Source organism: Capricornis sumatraensis, chromosome 19 (genome assembly GCF_032405125.1).
Source record: "Capricornis sumatraensis isolate serow.1 chromosome 19, serow.2, whole genome shotgun sequence".
Classification (NCBI taxonomy): Eukaryota; Metazoa; Chordata; class Mammalia; order Artiodactyla; family Bovidae; genus Capricornis; species Capricornis sumatraensis.
In genome coordinates, this window is record NC_091087.1 from 52965910 (window position 1) to 52990275 (window position 24366).

A 24366-nucleotide genomic window follows, 5' to 3' on the forward strand; every position below is an offset into this window, starting at 1 on the left:
TAGAAACTTTAAGTAGGTACAACTGACTAATAGAACTACAGCTCTTAATAAATTTTATCTTACCAGGTTCTGATTATCTTTAAGCCAATCAGGGTCTTTTGTTAGCATGATTCTTCTATTTAACATGTTGGCTCTGACTTTTCTAGATTGGGATTATCTTTAAAATCAAAATTTTGTGTCTTTATTTAGATTTTGGATAAAAATGTCAAAAGGGACAGATCTGGGTAGGAGGCTTATAGCAAGTCATTACAGATGTCCTTCTTGGTTAAATGAATATCCAACAGTTACTAAATGTTTTCTATTCTAAGTGCTCTGTGATAATTTATTTAATGTTCACAACAATGCTATAAGGTAAGTATAACTATTATTAACCTTATTTTTATAGGTGAGGAATTGAAGCTTAAAAAGACAAAGTTATATAACTAGTGTGGCAGAGCCAGGATTGAAACCCAAGCAGGTTAGTTTCAGAAACCACATTTTAACCACCTCTATACATTGCCTCTCATTAAATAATTAATTTATGTCTCTAGATATAATTATACAATCAGTCAATAATATACTTATTGAACTATTATTAAGACCACATTTCTTCAACCTGTCCACAACAAACGACTTAGTTAAATGCTTTATACTGTGTATGGCCTTCCCTGATGTAGTAATCCTATTAAAACAAATTAAGTTACTTTGATGTGATTTGTTATGGTGAACTCATGCTAGCTCCTAGTGATCACTACTTCATTACCTAAGTGCTCACAAACCATCTGTTTAATAATCCTATTTTGCCGGGCACTGACATGGAGCTCATGAATGTCAGTAATTTTTGTACTTGGTGGCCTGTTCCATGTCCTTTATGAAAATCAGATGTTTGCCTATCAACAACAGTGTTTCTCATTTTCCATGATTATCAGGAGAGATTCCAGAGTTAATTCTAGATTTCCTCGGTGAAAATCATTCATTTGATGCTGGAGACTAAAATTCAGGTAATGTAATTGTATCATCTCTTTTACAAAATCAGCTTATCCCCTGATGTCCCTATTTCTATTAAAAGCAGGTTGGGAAGATCTCTATTGGGAAGATCTCTTGGAGAAGGAAATGGCAACCAACTCCAGTATTCTCACCTGGAGAATCCCATGAACAGAGGAGGATGGCAGGCTACAGTCCATGGGGTTGCAAAGGGTCTGATACAACTGAGCAACTACGCTTACAGCATCTCTAAAAAGCTCATAAAAAATTTAAAATGTATTATATTCCATTTTTGTACTTTCCTCCTAATGCCTCTACTGTTGCTCTACATAAGATGTAGTCATCCTAACAGCTGGACTAGTTCTTGAGTTCTTAAAAGGCCTCCCCCCTCTCTTTCCTCTCTACCTTCTTTCAAACATTGGCAAATACTGAGAGCCAAATGCCCTGTGAAAATGTTAAGTCGCTCAGTAGTGTCCCACTCTTTGTAGCCCCATGGACTGTAGCCTACCAGATTCTCCTGTCCATGGAATTCTGAGTGGGAAGCCATTCCCTTCTCCAGGGACTGAACTTGGGTCTCCTACATTGGCAGGGAGATTCTTCACTGTCTGAGCCACCAGGGAAGCACTGTACCAGCTACTGGAGATACAATGGTGAGGAAAAACAGACATGTTTTCTTTTCTCACAAAGCTTTAAGTTCAGTGGAGTGAAAGTAAAAAACTATTCAATTAATGAATAATCAACAGTATAGACAATGATATAAATATACTTCTCTGAATGCAAATAACAAAGACAAATGAACTATAATGGCATTGGAAGAATGCATAGAAGATAATTAAGTTAAGGCAGTTACTTCAGGGGATTAGTGGTATATGTGTAGAAATTGAAACTGAGTTACTACTCACTGTCCCAAGCCCTTCATTCTTTGCCCCTCATCTTCATATGTAGCAAAACATAAACTAACATATACTCTTCAACCATGTGAAAAAATATAATCTCATATATTTTCACAACTCACTTGCTGTCTGGATCATTCATTCCTTGTAATTAGGAAAAGCTTCTTGAAGCAATAGGAACAGCATCTAGTATTATAATACTTTAGCAGAGTGGACACTTGATAAATATGCCATTAAAAAGATAATACCACAGTACTTAGCAATTTTTTTTCTATAATTACATAGTGTACAGCATAAAAATAAAATTACCTGCACTTATGGCTTTACGACTTCCCTGGTAGCTCAGACGGTAAAGGGTCTGCCTACAATGTGGGAGCCCCTGGTTCGATCCCTGGGTTGGGAAGATCCCCTGGGGAAGGAAATGGCAACCCACTCCAGTATTCTTGCCTGGAAAATCCCATGGACGGAGGAGCCTGGTTGGCTACTGTCCATGGGGTCAGAAAGAGCTGGACACGACTGAGTGACTTCACTTCATGGCTTTACTTAAATATACCATTTAGATGGTGGTAAGTGCTTAAAAATATAAAATAGGGTAATGTGGTAGTGTTACTGGGTAGAGAGGGCTTCCTTAGCTCAGATGGTCTGGAGAGGTCTCTCTGAGAAACTGCAATGTGAGTCTGAGAATAGAATAATGCAAATGAGAAAGCGTGTGTGTGTGTGTGTGACTGTGACTGTGTATGTAAGTTGCTGTGTGTGTGTTTGTGTAAGTTGCTCAGTCGTGCCCGACTCTTTTCCACTCTATGGAGTGTAGGTCACCAGGCTCCTTTGTCCATGGAATTCTCCAGGCATGTATACTGGAGTGGGCTGCCATTCCCTCCTCCGAGGAGAAAGCCTGATGAGGTGGCAAAAGAGCATTTCAATTGAAAGAAACAGTAAGTGAAAAGCCCGAGTTGGGAATGAGCTCGATGTGATGGCAGGTTAGAATGATAGCTAGTGAGGCCAGGTTCTGGTAAATGAAAAGGAAAGTGACAAGAGATGAGATTGAAGAAGTAGGCAGGCAAATTGCCACATCTTGTAGGGCATGGAAGGCCATGGTAAGGAATTAGTTTAATCTATGTGCAATGAGAAGCCACTGCTATACCATCCAAATTAAACCAGCCCCAGTGATAAGATAAATTTACTCTGAACCATTTATATTTCCTGGTTTCTCTATCTTCGATTCTTATCATCAGGAGTATATTTATAGAAACTGGGTTAAAGGTGTTTGTCATTCAGTTGTATCCAACTCTTTGTGACCCTGTGGACTGTAGCCTCCCAGGCTCCTCTGTCCATGGAATTTTCTAGACAAGAATACTGAATACTGGAGTGAGTTGCATTTCCTTCTTCAGGGGGAATCTTCCTGACCCAGGGATGGAACCTCCATCTCCTGCACTGCAGGCAGATTCTTTACCACTGGGGTTAAAGGTAGAGTTTATTATATTAAAATTATTTTATATAATGTGGCTAAATTTGGGACTAAAATGATGTATATAATTCCACAGAATTATTAACTATTACATTTATTACACTTTTACTAACACAATGAAAAAATTTTTATTATTCCTTCAATTTGTTTTTCATTTTCCAGACTATACTAGAATAGAGTTCTTTGGAAAATGAAGTATTTTAATTCTATTTCTAGATAAAATCCAGAAAAATAGATTTAAAGTTAAAATCAGACCAAGCAGTTTTATAAAGCTCATTTACTTGCGAAACTATTGTGACCAAATTTCAAAACAGAAAAGAACTGCTGTCCAAGACACTAACAGTGTTTCAGAGGGAACTGACTTAAATAAAGTGCTTCTTTCCCCTCTTTTGGGGGGTCCAGGAAATGAAAGATAGGCTAGAGAGTCCAACTAAGTAGGTTACAATTATCTCAACTTGATCTTCATCAAATTCCTAAAAGGGTGATTCAGCTACCTATGAAGCAGAGTATCAGCAAGTGGCTAGAACAAGGAGACAGAGGAAATGAGACAAGCTCCTGTGAACACTTTATACCAATGCTTGCAGCACTTTTGATTTTTAGGGGTGAATAAACTCAGTTAAGTGGAAATTATTTTTAACCATTTTCTGTCAATCTTCCTCAGGTAGAGATAATTTACAGAACAGAAGGTTGGACTGGAGTTACATCAAGATTCTTAATATGGTGGTGTAATATTTCTAGGACAGACTACTTTGTAGACTGAATGCTTGGTTAATTTGTTAAAAAAAGAAAAAAAAAAGAATAGTTAGTCCATGTTGTAAAAATTCTGTTGCTATCATTTTGATCCTTGAAAAAGCCTTTCTTGACAAGAAATAAACAGCTACACTTATTTACCTCTATTTACCAAAGATATTTACCTCTAATTCTAAGAACATAAAATGCTTAAAAATAATTTATAGAACTACCATATGATAGTTTAAATAAAAAGTAAAAACTAAAATTAGTTTCTATAAAATAGATATAAATGATTTTCTCCTATCAAGTTTAAAACAAAGAACCAGAGTCATAAATAATTCTACCTTGCCAGAGGCACAGCTATTTCTTTATACTGACTGTCGAGTATCTAATTTAATTAGAGGTATTAAACTCCATGCTGAGGTCAACAAGCCTTACTTCCTTCAATATTACACTTCAACCAGTGCTCATTAATGTGTCTACTGAATGGATTAACACACCTAAAGATATATGTACAAAGGAAAGGGGGACAACCTAATGATATCCAATTGTTCATTTGTAATAGGACACATGTTCTAGGCCTCAACTTATTACCACTAATGTGGAATTTATTAAATTCAGGAGAAAAAATACCAATACAGAAAGTGATTTTTTTATTAAGGAGAACTGGTATAAGACAACTAGTTTCTATGATGAAGTTTAAGCATTTAACCTTTTATTAAAAAGAAATTGATACTATAATAGAGCTAAAATATAAGCTTGTTACTTAGAAAAATCTTACATACTAGGACTCTGAAGAGCACTGAGCAGAGAAAATAGGTAAAAGGAAATCTCATATAGAGAGCAATAAATATAAAGCTTTTTTGATATCTATGAAAAGAACATTTAGAATACTTTATACTGAATTATATAACGGGGTAAATTTTTCCTCTCTACTGAATTAAGTGAAATATTGCATTAATTTAGTTCCACCTTGATAGAGTAGATTTTGTTTAAGATTACTTAAATTACTACTGGAGAAAACAAGAGAACTATACCTTCCAAAATGATATCACTTTATTACATATTGTTTATAATTTTGACAGGTTTTGTTTTTATATGTGAAAGAAGTGATATTTTGAAGATTTTTCACTACAACAAACAAACAAACTCCTAAAATGCTTTAGGTTAAAAAAGCCTATCTAGCCAGGATAATTTTCTTTCAATAAAACAGGTATAGTTACTTTAGCAACTAACATAACAGCATGCTTGCATTATAAATTTTAAAATGATAAACATATGCTTACATTTTTATTTTTTTCTACCTATCTACCTACCTATTTATCCTGGCTACACCACACAACATGTGAGATCTTAGTTCCCTGACCAGGAATTGAACCTGTGCTCCTGCTTTGGAAGTGCAGAATCTTAACCACTGGACCACTATGGAAGTCCCCTGTATTTTTAAAAGTTATAATACTTCTTACATTTCAGTACTAAACAACTGGGAAATTATGCCATGTATCTGCCTGCATTTTTTTTAATAATTTGGGGAAAAAAAAACCCACTAAATAATTAGAAAAAAATACCTGTCCTATTCCACTTGGTAAATTGTTAAAATATACAATTTTACATTTATAATTAATTAACTTAAAAGGAGAGAAAAACTAAAATTTTTGTCTAAGGTGCTGTGTCAGCAAAATCGTGGACCAAGGAATTGTTTCTTTAGAGATGCTGAAAAAACACAATCTTATATACAGAAAACCCTGATTCTACAATAAAATCTGTTAGAACTAATATATGAATTCAACAAATACAAAATTAACACACAAAAAGCTGCATTTTTAACAGAAGAGGAAACTGTAAAAACAATTCAATTTTTAACACATTAAAAGAATAAAATATTAGCATAAATTTAAGGAGAAAGATTTTGAAAACTACAAAATATTGCTGAAAAAATATGAAAGACTACATTAAAAAAATGGAAACATTTCCCATATTCATGGATTGAATATTATTAAAATGACTACTAAAGTGATCCAATGAGTCAGTGCAATCCTACTGAAATCCCAACAAGGTTTTTCACAGAAATAGAAAAACCAATCTTAAAATTCATACAGAATCTCAGGTGACTATGAATAATAAAAACAATCTTGAAAAAGAGGAATGAAGTTGTAGAATTCTTATTACTTGATTTCAAAACTTACTCCAAAGCTATAGTAATTAAAGCATTAATTAAAGCAAAAGGACATTCAGACCAATGGAATAGAATAGGGAGTTCAGAAAGTTTTACATAGATGACCAATTGATTTTTGAGGGTGCCAAGACCACTCACTAACGGAATGCATAGTCTTTTAAACAAACGTTAGTGCAACAAATGAATAGCCACATGTAAAGCAATGAAGTCAGACTTGTACCTCATACTCTACACAAAAAAATAACTAAAAATGGATCCAAAACATAAACATAAAAGCAAAAATTAAAACTCTTAGAAGAAAACACATGGGAAAATATTCACGACATCGGATTTGGCGATGAATTCTTGGATTCAGAAGCAACAAAAGAGAACATAGATAAACTGAACTCCATCGAAATAAAACTTCTGTGCATCAAAGGACACTATCAAGAGAGTGAAAAGACAACCTACAAAATGGGAGAAAGTATTTGCTAGTTATATATCTGATAAGACAGTAACACCTAAAATATATGAAGAACTCCAATAACATAACCAGAAAATTACAAGCAACCTAATTTAAAAAATGGGTGGAAGAAAAAAAAAAAAGGGTGGAAGAGCCGAATGGACATTTCTCCAAAGAAGATATACATATGGCCAATAAGCACATGAAAAGATGCACATCATTATTCAAAAGGGAAATCAAAGTCAAAACCACAGACAGTATAGCACTCTGCACCTATTAGGATTAGCTGGTAACAAGTAATGGCAAGGATGCAGAAAAACTGGAACTTTTGTGCATTGGCTAGTGGAAATGTTAAATGGCACAGTCAGTTTAGAAAACAGCTGGACAATTCCTCAGAAAGCCAAACATATAATTTCCATGTTACCCAGCAATTCCACTCATTAGTCTATACACCTAAAGGAACAGAAAATAGGAATTCAAACAAAACCTGCATGACAATGTTCACTGCAGCATTATTCACAATAGCTAAAAAGTGGAAACAACCTAGTATCTATCAATAGATATATGGACAAACAAAATGCACATACATATCGTGGGATACTATTCAGTCATAGAAAGGATGAAATTCTGACATGCTTCAACATCAATGAAGCTTAAAACCATTATGCTAAATGAAATCAGACACAAAAGGACAAATACTATATTATTCCAACTTATTATATAAGATATCTAGAATTGGAAAATTAAAAGAGAAAGAAAGCAAATTAGAGGTTACTAGGGGCTGGGTGTAGGTGGTAATGAAGAGTTATTGTTAATGGATATAGAGTTCTGTTTGGGAGGATAAAGTTCTGAGATTTCCAGTTTCCAGCCTGGCAAGTAAGAACAGAAGTTAACACTCTGTCCTACCAACAAGTAAAAAGCTGAACAACTGAAAAATCAACTATAGTTCTCTTCTTAGATCAGAGAAGTGAGGTCATAAGGAAAATATGGAAAAAAAAAAACCAAACCCAAATTGGATAGGCAAATATGATGAATAACAATTTAACAGAGCAGAAACCTCTGAAGGAACCAGTGCCAGAGCAGGAAAACCTGAGTTGTTGTTGACGAACTGCTGGAGACTCAGTGTAAATAAGAGTGACAGAATGAAGATCAAAACCAGAGTAAGATATGGCAGGGATATGGGAATTACAACTATGATTAATATGCAAAGGGCACTAATGGAAAAAATAAACAACATGCAAGAACAGATGGATAATATAAGGAGAGAGATGGACATTCTCAGAAAGAAAACGACGCTAGAGATAAAAAAGAACAATGTAAGTAAAATGAGGAAAGCCTCTGATGGGCTCATCTGTAAACTGGACAAGGCTGAAGAAAGAATCTCTGAGTGTGAGGATATAACAACAGAAATTTCTGAAACTAAAAAGCAAAGAGAAAAAAAAACCCTGGAAAAAACCTCCCAATATCCAAGAACTGTGAGACAACTACAAAAAGTGTAAAATTTATGTGTAAGAGGAAAGAAATAAACAGAAGCAACAGGATGGAGAATTGCCCCAAATTAATGTTAGACACCAAATAACAGATCCAGGAAGCTCAGAGAACACTAAGCAGGATAAAAGGCCCCCAAACTACATCTAAGCATATCACATTCAAACCTCAGAAAATAACAGATGAAAAAGCCTTGGGAGAAGCCAGAAGGGGGAAAAACATTTTACCTATGGAGAAGCAAAGATTAAAAATTACATCTGACTTCTCTTAAGAAATGAAAGGAGGAACAGAATAGAATAAAATATTTAAAGGGCTGAGACAAAAAACTACTAATCTAGAATTCTATACCCTGTGAAATTATCCTTCACTAGTAAAGGAGAATAAAGACATTTTCAGACAACAGAAACTGAGGGAATTTGTTGCCAGCACACCTGCCTTATAAGAAATACCTTTTCGAGAGTAGGGAAATGATACACGATAGAAATTTGGATTTGCATTACAGAAAGGAAAAGCATCAAAGAATCAATAACCTGTGGCGGATTCATGCTGATGTAAGGCAAAACCAAAAAAAAAAAAATCTTAAGAGAGAAAAAAAGAATCAATAACCTGTGGCGGATTCATGTTGATGTAAGGCAAAACCAAAAAAAAAAAAAAAAAAAAAAATCGTAAGAAAAAAAAAAGAATCAATAACTGAAGGCAAAATAAAAACTTATTTTTCTTATTCTTAATTGATCTAACACATAATAGTTTAAGGTAATAAATGGCAACAATGTATTTGATAATGTATGCTTATGTATATAAGAGCTTCCCTGGTGGCTCAGACAGTAAAGGATCTGCCTGCAATGCAGGGAACCTGGGTTCGATCCCTGGGTAAGGAAAATCCCCTGGCAAAGGGAATGGCAACCCACTTCAGTAATCTGCCTGGAGAACTGCATGGACAGAGGAGCAGTGGGCTACAGTCCATGGGGTTGCAAAGAGTAGGACGCAACTGAGTGCCTAACACACTCATCTATATACATGGTTAAGTAAAAGTGAAATGAATGATACTGCAATGACACAAGGGATAGGAGGGAAAAATTGGGCATATAGGTACTTTTAGTGAAGCATCACGTGTTATTTGAAAGAGGATTTAGTTATAAATGAATAGTACAAACTCTAGGGCAAGAACTGGAAAACAGTTTTTAAAAAAAGCACAAATGATATGCCAAGAAAAGAGAGAAATAGAATCATAAAATGCTGTTATAACCACAAATGGCAGGAAAAAAATGTAAAGTACAAAATCAAAGAACAAGAGTAACAAATAGAAAATAATAACAAACATGGTAAATATTAGTCCAATTATATTAATAATCACTTTAAATGTCAATGATTCAAATACATAGAGACAGAGTGGATTAAAAAAAAAAAAGCCCTAACTATACATTGTCTACAAGAAATCAACTTTAAATATAGAGACACATAGAGATTCAAAATAAATAGATGTAGAAAGATATACCATGATACCACCAATAAGAAAGCAGGAGTAGCTATACTAATTTCAGAGATAGCACACTTCAGAGCAAGGAAGATAACCCACGATAAAGGGGGGCATAACCTAGTGATAAAGAGGTTAATATTCCAAGAAGACATAACCAATCCTAAGGTGTATGTACCTAACAACAGGGTGTCAAAATATGTGAGGCAAAAACTGACAGCACTGCAAGGAAAACAGAAGAATCCACTATTATAGTTGGAGACTTTAATACCCCTCTCAGAAAAGGAGAGATCTAGCAGGCAGAAAATTGGTAAGGATATAGTTGAACTTAACAGCTTCATCAATCAAGTGAGTGTAATTGACATTTATAGACTATTTCATTCAACAATAGCAGATTACACATTCTTCCCAGACTCGCACACAACATTCACCAGATAGACTATACTTGGGCCATAAAACACACCTTAACAAATTAAAAAAATAGAAATCATATGATGTCTGCTCTTAGACCACAATGGAATTAAACTAGAAATCAATAATGAAAAGATAGCTGGTAAAGCCCCAAATGCTTGGAAATTAAACAGCACAGTTCTAAGCAACACATAGGTCAAAAAATATTTTGAAATAAATGGAGAAGTTCTGGAAATCAATCTTTGTGATGGCTGTACCACACTGTAAATGTACTTTATGACAAAGAACTGTACATATTAAAATGGTTAAAATGATAAATTTTGTTTTATATACATATTTTACCACAACAAAAATTTCTGTGCTTATAAATGAAACTACTAGTATTTAAGGTTTAATCCCTCAATATACTCTAATATATCCAATACTTAAAAATTTCACCATTTAGGGTATAATTTTAATTAGAACTCAACCATTTAACTATTCTTAAATGGTGTTAACACATTTCCAAAATTAATTTTGCTATAATAATGGATTGTTAAACATCCATTTCAGATTCTTCTTAAATAATTAAGGAAGACCTTTGTGACTGTTGTGAAGAAAATAAGATATCTTAATTTAAGACATTGCTATAAAGGTTGCAAAAATACAACTTCAAGTACCTTATAACCATCAGGTTTAATATATTGAAGTAAAAATATCCTACATAAGTTTCTTTAAAAATTTTTCAACAAAAAATGATATACTTTGTTCTGCTCTTATGTTTGCAATTGAAGATACTACTAATTTTAGACTCTGCTCTGGGGTTTAAAAGTTGTATCCACGGTTCTGTGAAAACGAGGATCACTGACAAGTTCTTAATGATTACAATAATTTATCTTTTTGCATTATACCCATAATTGTCTCTAATCTGGGTATGGCTTATTTTTATACAGATTTAAAATGAGAAGATGGAAGAAAGTGCTTAACTGAAGTTTTACACTAACCCAACTCTTTACCATTTTCTTGTCAGTATTTATGTCTCATTCTGTATTACTAAAAGCTATATGCTAAGATATTCTATAGAAAATCTGTGACTAAATATACTTATCTTCCTAAGCATCAATTACCTATACCTTTACTATTCATTCCAATCTAATTAGCACCCATATATTAGTTATTCTAACCATTACTCATTTAGTAGGCAATTTCCAACAGTATTCTAAAATGTAAACAAAAAACATCAAGGGTATTAATTCAATCTTATAAAGTATTTGAGAGGAATTCTGAAGTTCCTTTTCAAAAGAGTATAAGTATGAAACTGTTTTCATAGGTTATTAATGAACTGTGATGAGCTCTGATATTAACTAACATAAGAGTATTGAGTAAAATGGTCTACCGTATTAAGCAGGTTACATTCAGCAGTGGTTTTGAATAAACTGAGGGATAGGAAAAAAAGAAGATGGAAGAAATGGTGGACAAGGTTTCACTTGAAAACTATGTTTCTCCCTAAAAACACCAAACATGGATTGAGCACACACAATTTTATTCCAGGGTATGTCTGTGGTCACTAGAATGATTTTTGAATGCTGGTGTCAGCTACAGCAAAATGGTGGTGTAGGTTTTAAAAGACATGGGCCATTAAAACCATTTCACTATACCTCTCATAAATCCTAAGGCAGTAAAATCTATTTTAATGAATTAAGACTTATTTTATCTGCTATATTAATTTTAGTTAAAATTTATTATAAAGCACATTTTAAATGCTTTATAATAATTTACATTTTCATTTTTTCCCTTTCCCTCAATCAATATAAATGTTATATCCATCTCTGTGTGGGGACGTGAATTATAATTTCACCAATCTGAACATATACAGTAGTTTTTCAATTTTTCAAATGCCCATTTTCTTGAAGGCAAATGCTTTTTTAAGACTATAACCTTCAATCATATCATTAAGGAAAACAGTTTACTCTGCAACAGTTTTTTACTGTTTTTTAAGACAGTACTAGGTGAAGAACAAAGTACTCAGAAATAGCTCTTAATCAATCAGATTTACTTGCTCACATATTTTACTAAGATTCTAACTCTGAGCACTTTTTTCCTTAGCACTTACTTTTTTGGTCAAAGAGTCATCAGAATCTGAAGGCATTCTTGTTGACACATGAAATATTACTTCAACTGTAGAGGTAGCAAAATATGGTGTGGTCAATCCAGTGCTTTTATTTTTTTGTAGTCCTCCCATGAAACCACAATGGTTTGTAAGATTTACCTAGAAGCAATGAAAAGACACATAATGTTTATTAACAAAACCAAACTAAACTCACTACGGAGAAAGACTCAAGTCTCTCACTTTGCAAAAAATATGGGGAATGAAGTCTTTTGCATACTACCAACCATGGCTTGTCCCAGAATTATTAGTTGGAACTATTCTATACCCTGGTAGATCTTCTTAAGTATCTGAAGATCTCTAATTAGTAGGAACTAATTAGCAAAAGAATCAACTGCTGAGCGCAGCCCACCAGGTTGTTAGGCTGCTGCTGCTGCTAAGTCGCTTCAGTTGTGTCCGACTCTGTGCAACCCCATAGATGGAAGCCCACCAGGCTCCCCCGTCCCTGGGATTCTCCAGGCAAGAACACTGGAGTGGGTTGCCATTTCCTTTCTCCAATGCGTGAAAGTGAAGTTGCTCAGTCGTGTCCGACTAGTAGCGACCCCGTGGACTACAGCCCACCAGGCTCCTCCATCCATGGGATGTTGTTAGGCTATTAGGTGTTAAATTGTAAAGGCTGTAGGGGAGACATCAGGGCAGAGAATAAAAACCAAGTGGCAAAAATCAAGACTGGAAATGATCTGGGGAAAAGTTAAAAAAAAAAAAAAAACGGTAATTTCAGTTTGATTAAATAATTACTTTGGTGTGACATATTTATTCATCAAAACTGGCTGCCTAATTATTAGTACCTATCATAGCCCAGAACAAAAATACAAAAATGTACACTTCAAATGCATTAAAAAATCTTCAAATTAATCTGTGCAAAGACTTTTAAATCTCTTTTTCCCAATTATGATATATTTAATATCAGGGTCATTTCACTGGACTTGTTTGATGCACAGACCAGTAACTTGCTCATTGTAGAAAACCAAAGAAATACTGTAAAGAAAAAACCTAAACTTAAACACTGCTTGTATCTCTCCATTCAGAGAAAACAGCTATATATATGCTTGTAAAAAACAAAATATAAATAAGTGCAAAGTAGACAGAGGATGAGATGGCTGGATGGCATCATCGACTCGATGGATGTGAGTTTGAGTGAACTCTGGGAGTTGGTGATGGACAGGGAGGCCTGGTGTGCTGCGATTCACGGGGTCGCAAAGATTCGGACATGACTGAGTGACTGAACTGAACTGAGAGACTTACAAAAGCAAATTTCTGCATATTTGAACTGAACATATCTCTACTAGCAGTATATTTTACTAATGGCTGAATGTATAAATAACAAGTTAGCTGTCATTCCATTACCATAAGATTTCCTCATTTATAATGTTTTAAATTTATTTTTAACTCAGTAATACATTCACACAATTAAAAGTTCAAAAGCTGTGTCAGTATATTTTCTTCCATATTTCTTATCTCTAGCTACTCAGTTTTACTCTAACAAAGCAATCTCTTAAGTATGCTTCCAAAAATGTTCTCTATATACAATTAAATTTTAAAGGTATGTATGTGTGCGTGCACACACATACAACATAGATATACAATGTTCTGCAACTTGCCTTAGCGCACTTAAAACTTCTTGAAAAATACTCCTTATTAGTAACAGCCTCGTCATCTTTTTGTTTTTATGACTTCACAGAAGTCCCTTTTCTTGATGTACAATAATTTAGTGCCCTACTTGAAGGATATTTAGACTTTCCCAATCTTTTGCTATTACAGTCAATGCTGCAATGGATAACACTGAACACATATCATGCTGCATTTGTGAAAGTAGATCTGTAGGACAGTCAAAAGTGGAAATGTAAGTCAAAGGACATGTGCATTTCTGATTTTGAAACCCACTACCAAATTGCTCCCTATAGATTGTAAACAACAGTTGCATGAGTGTTTCCCTCATATGCTCTCAAATACATTATCAAAATGTATGACCTCTGCTGATAGGTTAAAAAAATGGTATTTTAAATGTACATTTTTGTTGTTTTCTTTTAGTGAGAAAGTTAGTTTCAAGTCAATTTTCTAAGTACATAAAGGAGAAAGTATAAGTTTAGCGCTCCTTGCTATAAAACAGTTTTGTAATGTGCAGATCTCTATTTTTTAATTAAATGTTTTATCTGGAGATTAATTATAGATTCTACAAAGTTCTAAGAAATAACAGAAAGAAATCTTATATACCCTTTGCTCAGATTCCCCCAATGCAGAACCATATTATAACCAGTATTCTGATATTGATATGATTGAGACAACATTTTCATCACCACAAGGATTCCCCGTGTTGCCCTGTTACATGACCCACACCCACTTCCCCCCTATCCCACCCCTTCTTAATGCCTGGCAATCACTAACTTGTTCTTTACTACTAAAACTGTCATTTCAAGAATGTTATATAAGTGGATTACATGGCATGTAACTTTTCCAAGTGTTTGGAGATTTTCCCATTATTTCTCTGTTAATAATTTCAAGTTTGATCCTACTGTAGCTGGAAAACACCCTGTATGATTTCAACACCTTAAAATGTGAAGTTTCTTTTAATGGTTCATACATTGTCTACCTTGGCATATGTTCCTTAGACAATGAAAATGTTATGATATTGCTGGTGGAGTGTTTTATATAAATGTTCATTAGGTCCTATTGGTTGTTGGTGGTGTTGAGACCCTCTATACACTTGCTGATTTTCTCTCTACTTCTCTCAGTTGTTGAAAGAGGGGTAAAGTCTCCATTTTTTGGTGAATCTGCCTATTTCTTCTTTTGGTTCTATTAGCTCTGCTTCACATATTTTGCAGTTCTGTTGTTTGCTGCACACATGTTTAGGATTTTTAAGTCTTCTTAGTGGACTGACCCTTTTATCATTGTTATAGAATGTGCCTTATCTCTGATAATTTCCTCTGCTCTGAAGCCTACCTAATTTAATATAAATTCAGTCACTCTGGCTTTAAGATTTACATAATTTTTTCTGTCCATTTATTTTCTACCAGCCTGTATTATTATACTCGAAGTGAGTTTCTTTTACAATGCATATAAGTGAGTCATGTTCTTTAATCCACTCAGCCACTTTTTTTGGGAAAAAAATTTATCTATTTATTTGGCTGCCTTGGGTCTCAGCTGAAGCACATGGGATCTTTCAGCATGCTAGCTCTTTTCTGTGGTTTGCAGGTTTCTCTTGGAGAAGGCAATGGCACCCCACTCCAGTACTCTTGCCTGGAAAATCCTGTGGGTGGAGGAGCCTGGTAGGCTGCAGTCCATGGGGTCGCTAAGAGTCGGACACGACTGAGTGACTTCACTTTTACTTTTCACTTTCATGCATTGGAGACGGAAATGGCAACCCACTCCAGTGTTCTTGCCTGGAGAATCCCAGGGATGGGGGAGCCTGGTGGGCTGCCATCTATGGGGTCGCACAGAGTCGGACATGACTGAAGTGACTTAGCAGCAGTAGCAGCAGCAGGTTTCTCTCTCGAGTTGTGGTGTACAGGCTTTATAACATGTGGGCTCAGCAGCTGCAGCACATGCATGGGCTTAGTTGCACTGCAATATATGGGATCTTGGTTCCCTGCTGCTGCTGCTGCTAAGTCGCTTCAGTTGTGTCCGACTCTGTGCGACCCCACAGATGGCAGCTTACCAGGCTAGCCCGTCCCTGGGATTCTCCAGGCAAGAACACTGGAGTGGGTTGCCATTTCCTTCTCCAATGCATGAAAGTGAAAAGTGAAAGGGAAGTCGCTCAGTCGTATCCAACTCTTAGCAACCCTGTGGACTGCAGCCTACAAGGCTCCTGCATCCACGGGATTTTCCAGGCAAGAGTACTGGAGTGGGTTGCCATTTCCTTCTCCCTGACCAGGGATCAAACCTGCTTCTCCTGCACTGGAAGGTGGATTCTTAACCATTGGAGCACCAGGGAAGTCCTGACTACCAATTTCAATTGTTATATTTAGATCATTAATATTTCCTGTAATGACAGATATATTAGAGCATAAGCTCACCATTTTATTTTTTTGTTCTCTGCACATTTGCTGTTTTATTTTTTCTATTTCCTACGGGTTACTTGAAACATATTTTAGAACTCTGGTTTTAGTTATCATTTTGAGTGTATCTTCTGTTATATGTTTCTTACTGGTTTATCTTGGTATTTATTTAAACATACCTTATTACAGTCTACCGATGTTGTCATTTTACCAGTTTGAGTGAAACATAGAAACCTGTCACTTTATGTCCTTTAACCCTCCCCTGGTTTGTAATATAATTGCCACGGATATTTGCTTGGTGGTAGTGTTGTTTAGTTGCTAAGTTTTGTCTGACTCTTTTGCGACCAACATGGACTGTAGCCTGCAAAGCTCCTCTTCCATAGGATTTCCCAAGCAAGAATACTGGAGTGGGTTGCCATTTCCTTCTCCAGGGGATATTTCCAACCCAGAGATTGAACCCATGTCTTCTGATTTACAGGCAGATTCTTTAACACTGAGCCACATGGGAAGCCCAAGTTCCAGTATACTATAGTTATATATGTGTTCTTTACATATATTTTCCCCTCACACCACAATTACTGCAGCCCACATGCCTAGAGCCCAAGTTCCGCAACAAGAGAAGCTACTGCAATGAGAAACCCATGCAACGCAATGTAGAGTAGTACCTGTTAGACACAACTAGAGAAAGCCCACATATAGTAATGAAGACAGCACTGCCAACAACGAATAAATTAAAAATAAAAATTAAAAAAGTGGGTTCCTCCATTTATAAATATTTATATATATATTTATTATACATATTTACATATGTATTTATACATTTATATATATTCTCCATTTTCTGTTAGCACATGTCTGCCTCATCATTTTATAATTTAAATAAACATACTAATTCAAATCTATTACAAACACCTCACTTCCCAGCTATAATTATTAACACAGACAAATTGGTTCAGGAACCTTGACATGAGCTGGTTGCCAGCATGACATAAAGTGCAGCACCTTCCAATATTTCCTGCTTTGCAATTGGAGATACTCTGTCTCGGGAACATGCCCTCTTGAATGAACTGTCTCTTTTTTGGGTACCAAACCTTAGAGGGCAATGTAGACCTCAGGTGAGCGAGAGGTATACTTTAACAAAGATGAAGAACAGAAAAGGGGAGGCGAGAGACTGGTAGAAGGGTTCTCACACATTAATTTTAGTAAAGTTGAGGATCTAGAAACTTATCTCCCCATAACTAACCATACCAACATGGTCAGTCAGAATCCTCGGGACAGTCCTAGAATATTTATATCCTCATTTTAAGATCACTAGTCTAATGGTCATAATTGTGAGGAAAATCTGGATCTTTTAAGTCTATGAATTTAGTACACTCTGACAATATATTATATGATAAAACAGTCAAAAGATTTCCTAAGTCCCAATCGCTGCTGTCTTTGTAGATGAGATATAAGGCAGAAACAATAACAAATCCATTAAGTTGCTGAGTCTCCTAAAATAATGCTTCTAAAGTAAACTAAAAGGAAAAAGAAAACTGCTGCTTCCAAATGAAAATAAAATGATATTTATATAATTTAGAAACAATACCTCCCAACCAAGACCAGCTACAAAATCTTCATATGCTTGACTTCCTCCTGTATTGGTGAGAATGGAATGTTTGTCTTCTTGTCCTTCAGCAACATAAAATACTGCAATCTTGTGTGTCTCTCGGCTATAAAACAAAAGATTTCACCATTCATTCAATCATTAATTTATCCAATAATAAACTTCTAAATATGGGGCAATAAAAAAGATGAAAATGAATTAAACCTTATAATTCAAAAAGAGAGAGATCTAAGTAACTATAAGTAAAAAATTCTGAAAGTTACAAAATTGTGATTTGGACAGAAGAAAAGCATGATTACTTCTGACTGAGAAATTAGACAGAAATTTAAAAGAGAAGGTAATATTAAGTTCGGTAAAGGCAACTAAGATTTCACAGATGAAGATGAGAAGGCATCAAGAAAGACACATAGGTGTGAGTGCACAAAGCATCCAAAGAGCTGCCTGTTGTACAATGTAGCTGAATCCCAGAGTTAGAGGGACTGTGTTTTAGAACTAAAACTAAGTAGGAGTACAGAGATGAATAAGAAATGATCTATTTCTCCAAATTACTTGTAAGAAATTCATACATAAATACTATAAAACTTTATGAAATAACTGACAAATTCTGAGACATTTTAGTTTTAGTTCTCCCTAAAATTAAAAATGCTCCTAAAAGCAAACTTCTTGTATGAAATTTGGCTTTCCAAGACAACAATAAATGACTCAAGCAAACAACTATCACTGTACTTCTGATTCAAAGACACAAAGTAGAAAGTAAAGGAAATGGAAAAAGATGCTATGCAAACAGTAATCAAAAGAGCTGATGTTGCTATATTAGACTTTTAAATAAAAATGTTACAGGTAGTTCAGAGAGACATCTTAGGGTGAGGTGGGGGTTGGTTTGGGTACAAGGGACTCTTTTTTCCATTCTGTGTATTTATGTCATTAATCTGAAAAGTCTCCCTCCTCCCCATTTGTCTGTCCCCATTCCCATATTTGTATGGTACAAGCAATAAAGACTAAAAAGCTATTAGAGCTAGTAAATGACTTCAGAAAGGATTTAGGATATAATATCAACATACAAAAAACCAACTGTACTTTTATAAACAACAATCCAAAAACAAAATAAAGAAAGCTATTTCTTTTATAATAGCATCAAAAACATACAATAATAAAAATGCTTAACAAAAATATTTTGTACTAACAAAAGTAGAAAACTTAAATACTCTGAAAGCCACAAAATGTTTTTGAAGAAAAGTAAATATCTTAAAAAAAATCCCATATTCATGGACTTAAAAAACTTATTATGATATTTACCAAATTGATTATAAATTTAATACAACTTTTACCAAAATCCTAGCTTCCCTTTTTCTTGGAGAAGTTGATAAGCCGATTCTAAAATTCACAAGAAAATGCAAAAAATTCCAGAGTCAAAATAATCTTGAAAAGGAAGAATGAAATCAGAGGACTCATAATTTCCAGTCTTAAAGCCTGCTACAAAACTGTAGCAATCAATGGACCGTGGTACTATCATGGAAGTAAAAGAAGTTCATTCCTGGCCGACTCTTTGTGACCCCCTGGACTGTAGCCTGCTAGGTGCCTCTGCCCTGGAATTCTCCAGGCAAGAATACTGGGGTAGGCAGCCATTCCCTTCTCCAGGGGATCTTCCCAACGCAAGGATCGAGCCCAGGTCTCCTGCACTGCAGGCAGACTCTTTACCACCTGAGCCACCAGGGAAGCCCATGGTATATTACCACAGCAGAGACATATATATGTGGTCTTTTGTGACAGGATTTTTAGCACAGTGTTTGCAAAATTCATCTATGTTGCAGCATGTGTCAGCACTTCATTTTCTTCTTATCCCTGAATAATACTAAATTTGTGAATGTACTACATTTTGTTTATTCATTCATAAGTTGTTGGATATTTGCATTGGTTTCACTTCTCGGCTGTTATGAATAATGCTGCTATAAACATTTGTGTCATTTTTTTACATGGACATTTTATAGTTCTGTGAACTTTTTAATAAGATTTTTATAATTTTAGGTATTATATTTGCGACTCCATGGACTGCAGGCCTCTGATGTGAAGAAGACCTTACCCGCCCTTTAACATCAGATGTTAATTTTTCACCATTCCTTCTTATTTTTCTACTTACTACTTCTACTATAATACTTGGTATATATCGGATTGCCATTAAATTATTATGTGCCACAACAGTGAATGAAGTAAAAAAGATTAGAAAAAAATGAGTTTAGTGAACTTATAGGCACAAATATTCTATAATAAGTCCAGTACTGGCAAAATATTATGAGCTTACTATTGGAAAATTAAAAATGAAATATGCTAAGTTACAAGCACTCTGATTCCCTATATATACATTGCAACAGAAAGAATAATAAAAATAATTGAAATTTGAAATTTAAAAATATGGTAGTTCAACCATGCAGAATAGGAATGAGTTAATTTAGTCAAAGAAAACAGAGTATATATAAATGGTTGAAGAGATAAGACTATAAAGAAAGAATCTTTTCATTTTCATTTTTCATTTTCCTTCTTCCTAATCCTGCAGACAAATAATCAGGTTTGTTTCCAGATTCTTGGCCTAAGAAGAAGCTCAAAGTTGCTTTACTATCTATCACATCATTAGAATGAATTTTTACTTGAACCTATTATGTCAGAAGAAGAAAGGGAAGTGGTTTCATTATTTAATTCTTATAAAAAAGCAAAATAAATGTCATGTGTTCATTTGGCATATAATATCAGAAAGAATCTATGCTGTCTCAGTGAAGATGTCCTCCATATACTCCAGCTATATATGAGAATGGAAGTGGTTTAGCAGGGGCCAAAAACTAGAAAAGCATAAGGTAATATAAAGCAACCACGAATAGCCAAGATTGGCTGGTATGGCCTGAGTTCTAAAGAATCTGATCGGGCACTGGGAAGTCATTAAGGAATAAGATAAAAATTTTACATTAGAACAAGGTAATTTTTTTTTTTTTTGTTACTCCTTCAGAAATTTATTCAGTGCCTCTGTTTCATGAAGGACACACACATTATCTCCCCTTCTCACAACAATCTTAGAGGATAGATCTTTTTGGATAGATGTTTTTGCAGATGAGAACAATCATAAATAGGGTCAATAACTTTCTTGAGGTGATAACAGCTGCTCATTAGCTTAGCCAGGATTTAAACACAGATCTGATTCTCTCTGTATATATTTCATCTCTGTATTTTCCTGTTTGCTCTGTATATCTAACCGTGTATATCTGATGAATCCTTTCTTTACCAATATGTGGAATTAATAATGCAGTGTACAAACCTTCTATGTCATAAATACTCTGTTTCTATTTAAATAAGTCTTATAAACTACAGGCTTACAGGTCACAGATTTGTTGTTTTCAGAGGTTTTTATTTTTGTTTTTAAGTTTGGAATCAGGTAATTTTAACATGACTTTTGAAGTCAGGGGAAAAGAACGTTTAAAGAGAGAACAGACACATGATAAAAACTAAATAAAAAGAAAAGAGAGAACAGACGACAGTATTGAATTTTTAGGGGATATAATACTCATGAGGTTTTTAGGGCAGAAACTATTCTGTATTATATTGTAACGGGGTATGTGCACTCAGTCGCTTCATTTGTGTCTGACTCTTTTGCGACCACATGGGCTACACCCCACCAGGCTATAGTCTGTGGGATTCTCCAGGCAAGAATACTGGAGTGGGCTGACACGCCCTCCTCCAGGGGATCATCCCGGCCCATGTCTCTTATGTCCCCTGCACTGCAGGTGGATTCTCCACTGCTGAGCCATGGGGGAAGCCTGCACGGTATGCGTGTGTCACCATACCTTTGTTAAATCTCATTATCTCATGCAATATACAATGCCAAGGGTGAACTCCAACATAAAATTCAGTTAATATATCAACACTGGGTCATCATTTTAACAAATGTACCACAATGATATAATGTAAAAATAACTATATGTTACCCACAATCACAGAAAACTAACCAATCTAATCACATGGACCACAGCCTTGTCTAACTCAATGAAACTAAGCCATGCCATGTAGGACCACCCATGGGTCATGATGGAGAGTTCTGACAAAATGTGGAGAAGGGAACAGCATACCACTTCAATATTCTTGCCTTGAGAAACCCCATGAACAGTATGAAAAGGCAAAAAGATAGGACACTGAAAGATGAACTCCCCAAGCCAGCAGGTGCCCAATATGCGACTGGAGATCAGTGGAGAAATATCTCCAGAAAGAATGAAGGGATGGAGCCAAAGCAAAAACAACACCCCGTTGTGGATGTGACTGGTGACAGAAGCAAGGTCCAATGTTATAAAGAGCTATTGCATAAGAACCTGGAATGTTAGGTCCATGAATAAAGGCAAATTGGAAGCGGTCAAACAGGAGATGGCAAGAGTGAACATCGACATTTTAGGAATCAGCGAACGAAAATGGACTGGAATGGGTGAATTTAACTCACATGACCATAATATCTACTACTGTGGGCAAGAAACCCTTAGAAGAAATGGAGCAGCCATCATAGTCAACAAAAGAGTCTGAAATGCAGTACTTGGATGCAATCTCAAAAACAACAGAATGATCTCTGTTCGTTTCCAAGGCAAACCACTCAAAATCACGGTAATCCAAGCCTATGCCCCAACCAGTAATGCTGAAGAAGCTGATTGAACGGGTCTATGAAGACCTACAAGACCTTTTAGAACTAACACCCAAAGATGATGTTCTTTTCATTATAGGGGACGGGAATGCAAAAGTAGGAAGTCAAGAAACACCTGGAGTAACAGGCCAATTTGGCCTTGGAGTATGGAATGAAGCAGGGCAAAGTTAACAGAATTTTGCCAAGAGAACACACTGGTCATAGCAAACACCCTCTTCCAACAACACAAGAGAAGACTCTACACATGGATATCACCAGATGGCCAACACTGAAATCAGACTGATTATATTCTTTGCAGCCAAAGATGGAGAAGCTCTATACAGTCTGCAAAAACAAGACCAGGAACTGACTGTGTCTCAGATCATGAACTCCTTATTGCCAAATTCAGACTTAAACTGAAGAAAGGAGGGAAAACCCACTAGACAATTCATGTATGATCTAAATTAAATCCCTTACGATTTATACTGTGGAAGTGAGAAACAGATTTAAGGGACTAGATCTGATAGACAGAATGCCTGATGAACTATAGACGGAGGTTTGTGACACTGTACAGGAGACAGGGATCAAGACCATCCCCAAGAAAAAGAAATGCAAAAAAGCAAAATGGCTGGTTGAGGAGGTCTTACAAATAGCTGTGAAAAGAAGAGAAGTGAAAAGCAAAGGAGAAAAGGAAAGATCTACCTATTTGAATGCACAAAGAATAGCTAGGAGAGATAAAGCCTTCCTCAGTAATCAGTGCAAAGAAATAGAGGAAAACAACAGAATGGGAAAGACTAGAGATCTCTTCAGGAAAATTGGAGATACCAAGGGAACATTTCATGCAAAGATGGGCTCAGTAAAGGACAGGAATGGTACAGACCAGAGAAGCAGAAGATATTCAGAAGAGGTAGCAAGAGTACATACAGAACTGTACAAAAAAGATCTTCACGACCCAGACATCCTGGAATGGGAAGTCAAGTGGGCCTGAGAAAGCATCACTACGAACAAAGCTAGTAGAGGTGATGGAATTTCAGTTGAACTATTTCGTATTTCAAATCCTAAAAGATGATACTGTGAAAGTGCTGCACTCAGTATGTCAGCAAATTTGGAAAGCTCAGCAGTAGCCACGGGACAGGAAAAGGTCAGTTTTCATTCCAATCCCAAAGAAAGGCAATGCCAATGAATGCTCAGACTATCGCACAATTGCACTCATCTTACATGCTAATAAAGTAATGCTCAAAATTCTCCAAGCCAGGCTTCAGCAATACATGAACTGTGAACTTCCAGATGTTCAAGCTGGTTTTAGAAAAGGAGAGGAACCAGAGATCAAACTGCTAACACCTGCTGGATCATCAAAAAAGAAGAGAGTTCCAGAAAAACATCTATTTCTGCTTTATTGACTATGCCAAAGCCTTTGACTGTGTGGATCACAATCAAATGTGGAAAATTCTGAGAGAGATGGGGATACCAGACCACCTGACCTGCCTCTTGAGAAACCTATATGGTGGGGAAGCAACAGTTAGAACTGGACATGGAACAACAGACTGGTTCCAAATAGGAAAAGGCTGTATATTGTCACCCTGCTTATTTAACTTATATGCTGAGTACATCACGAGAAATGCTGGGATGGAAGAAACACAAGCTGGAATCAAGATTGCCGGGAGAAACATCAATAACCTCAGATATGCAGATGATACCACCCATATGGCAGAAAGTGAAGAACTAAAGAGCCCCTTGATGAAAGTGAAAGAGGAGAGTACAAAAGGTGGCTTAAAGCTCGACATTCAGAAAACAAAGATCATGGCATCTAGTCCCATCACTTCATGGGAAATAGATGGGGAAACAGTGGAAACAGTGTCAGACTTTATTTTTGGGGGCTCAAAAATCACTGCAGATGGTGATTGCAGCCATGAAATTAAAAGACGCTTAC

The 24366-nt window shown here is 35.6% G+C and overlaps 1 protein-coding gene across 4 annotated transcripts in view; it reads right to left on the reverse strand.

Moving 5' to 3' along the window:
* The window catches only part of RALGAPA1 (Ral GTPase activating protein catalytic subunit alpha 1), a 199743-nt gene that overhangs the window by 33027 nt on the left and 142350 nt on the right, over positions 1-24366 (reverse strand). For all 4 annotated transcript variants that reach the window (XM_068991191.1, XM_068991192.1, XM_068991190.1 and 1 more), the window contains 2 exons: positions 17774-17897; positions 12137-12292 (listed from right to left, as the gene is read on the reverse strand). In XM_068991191.1, coding sequence (XP_068847292.1) covers positions 12137-12292; positions 17774-17897 — 280 coding nt within the window. The remainder of the gene's footprint in view (positions 1-12136; positions 12293-17773; positions 17898-24366) is intronic.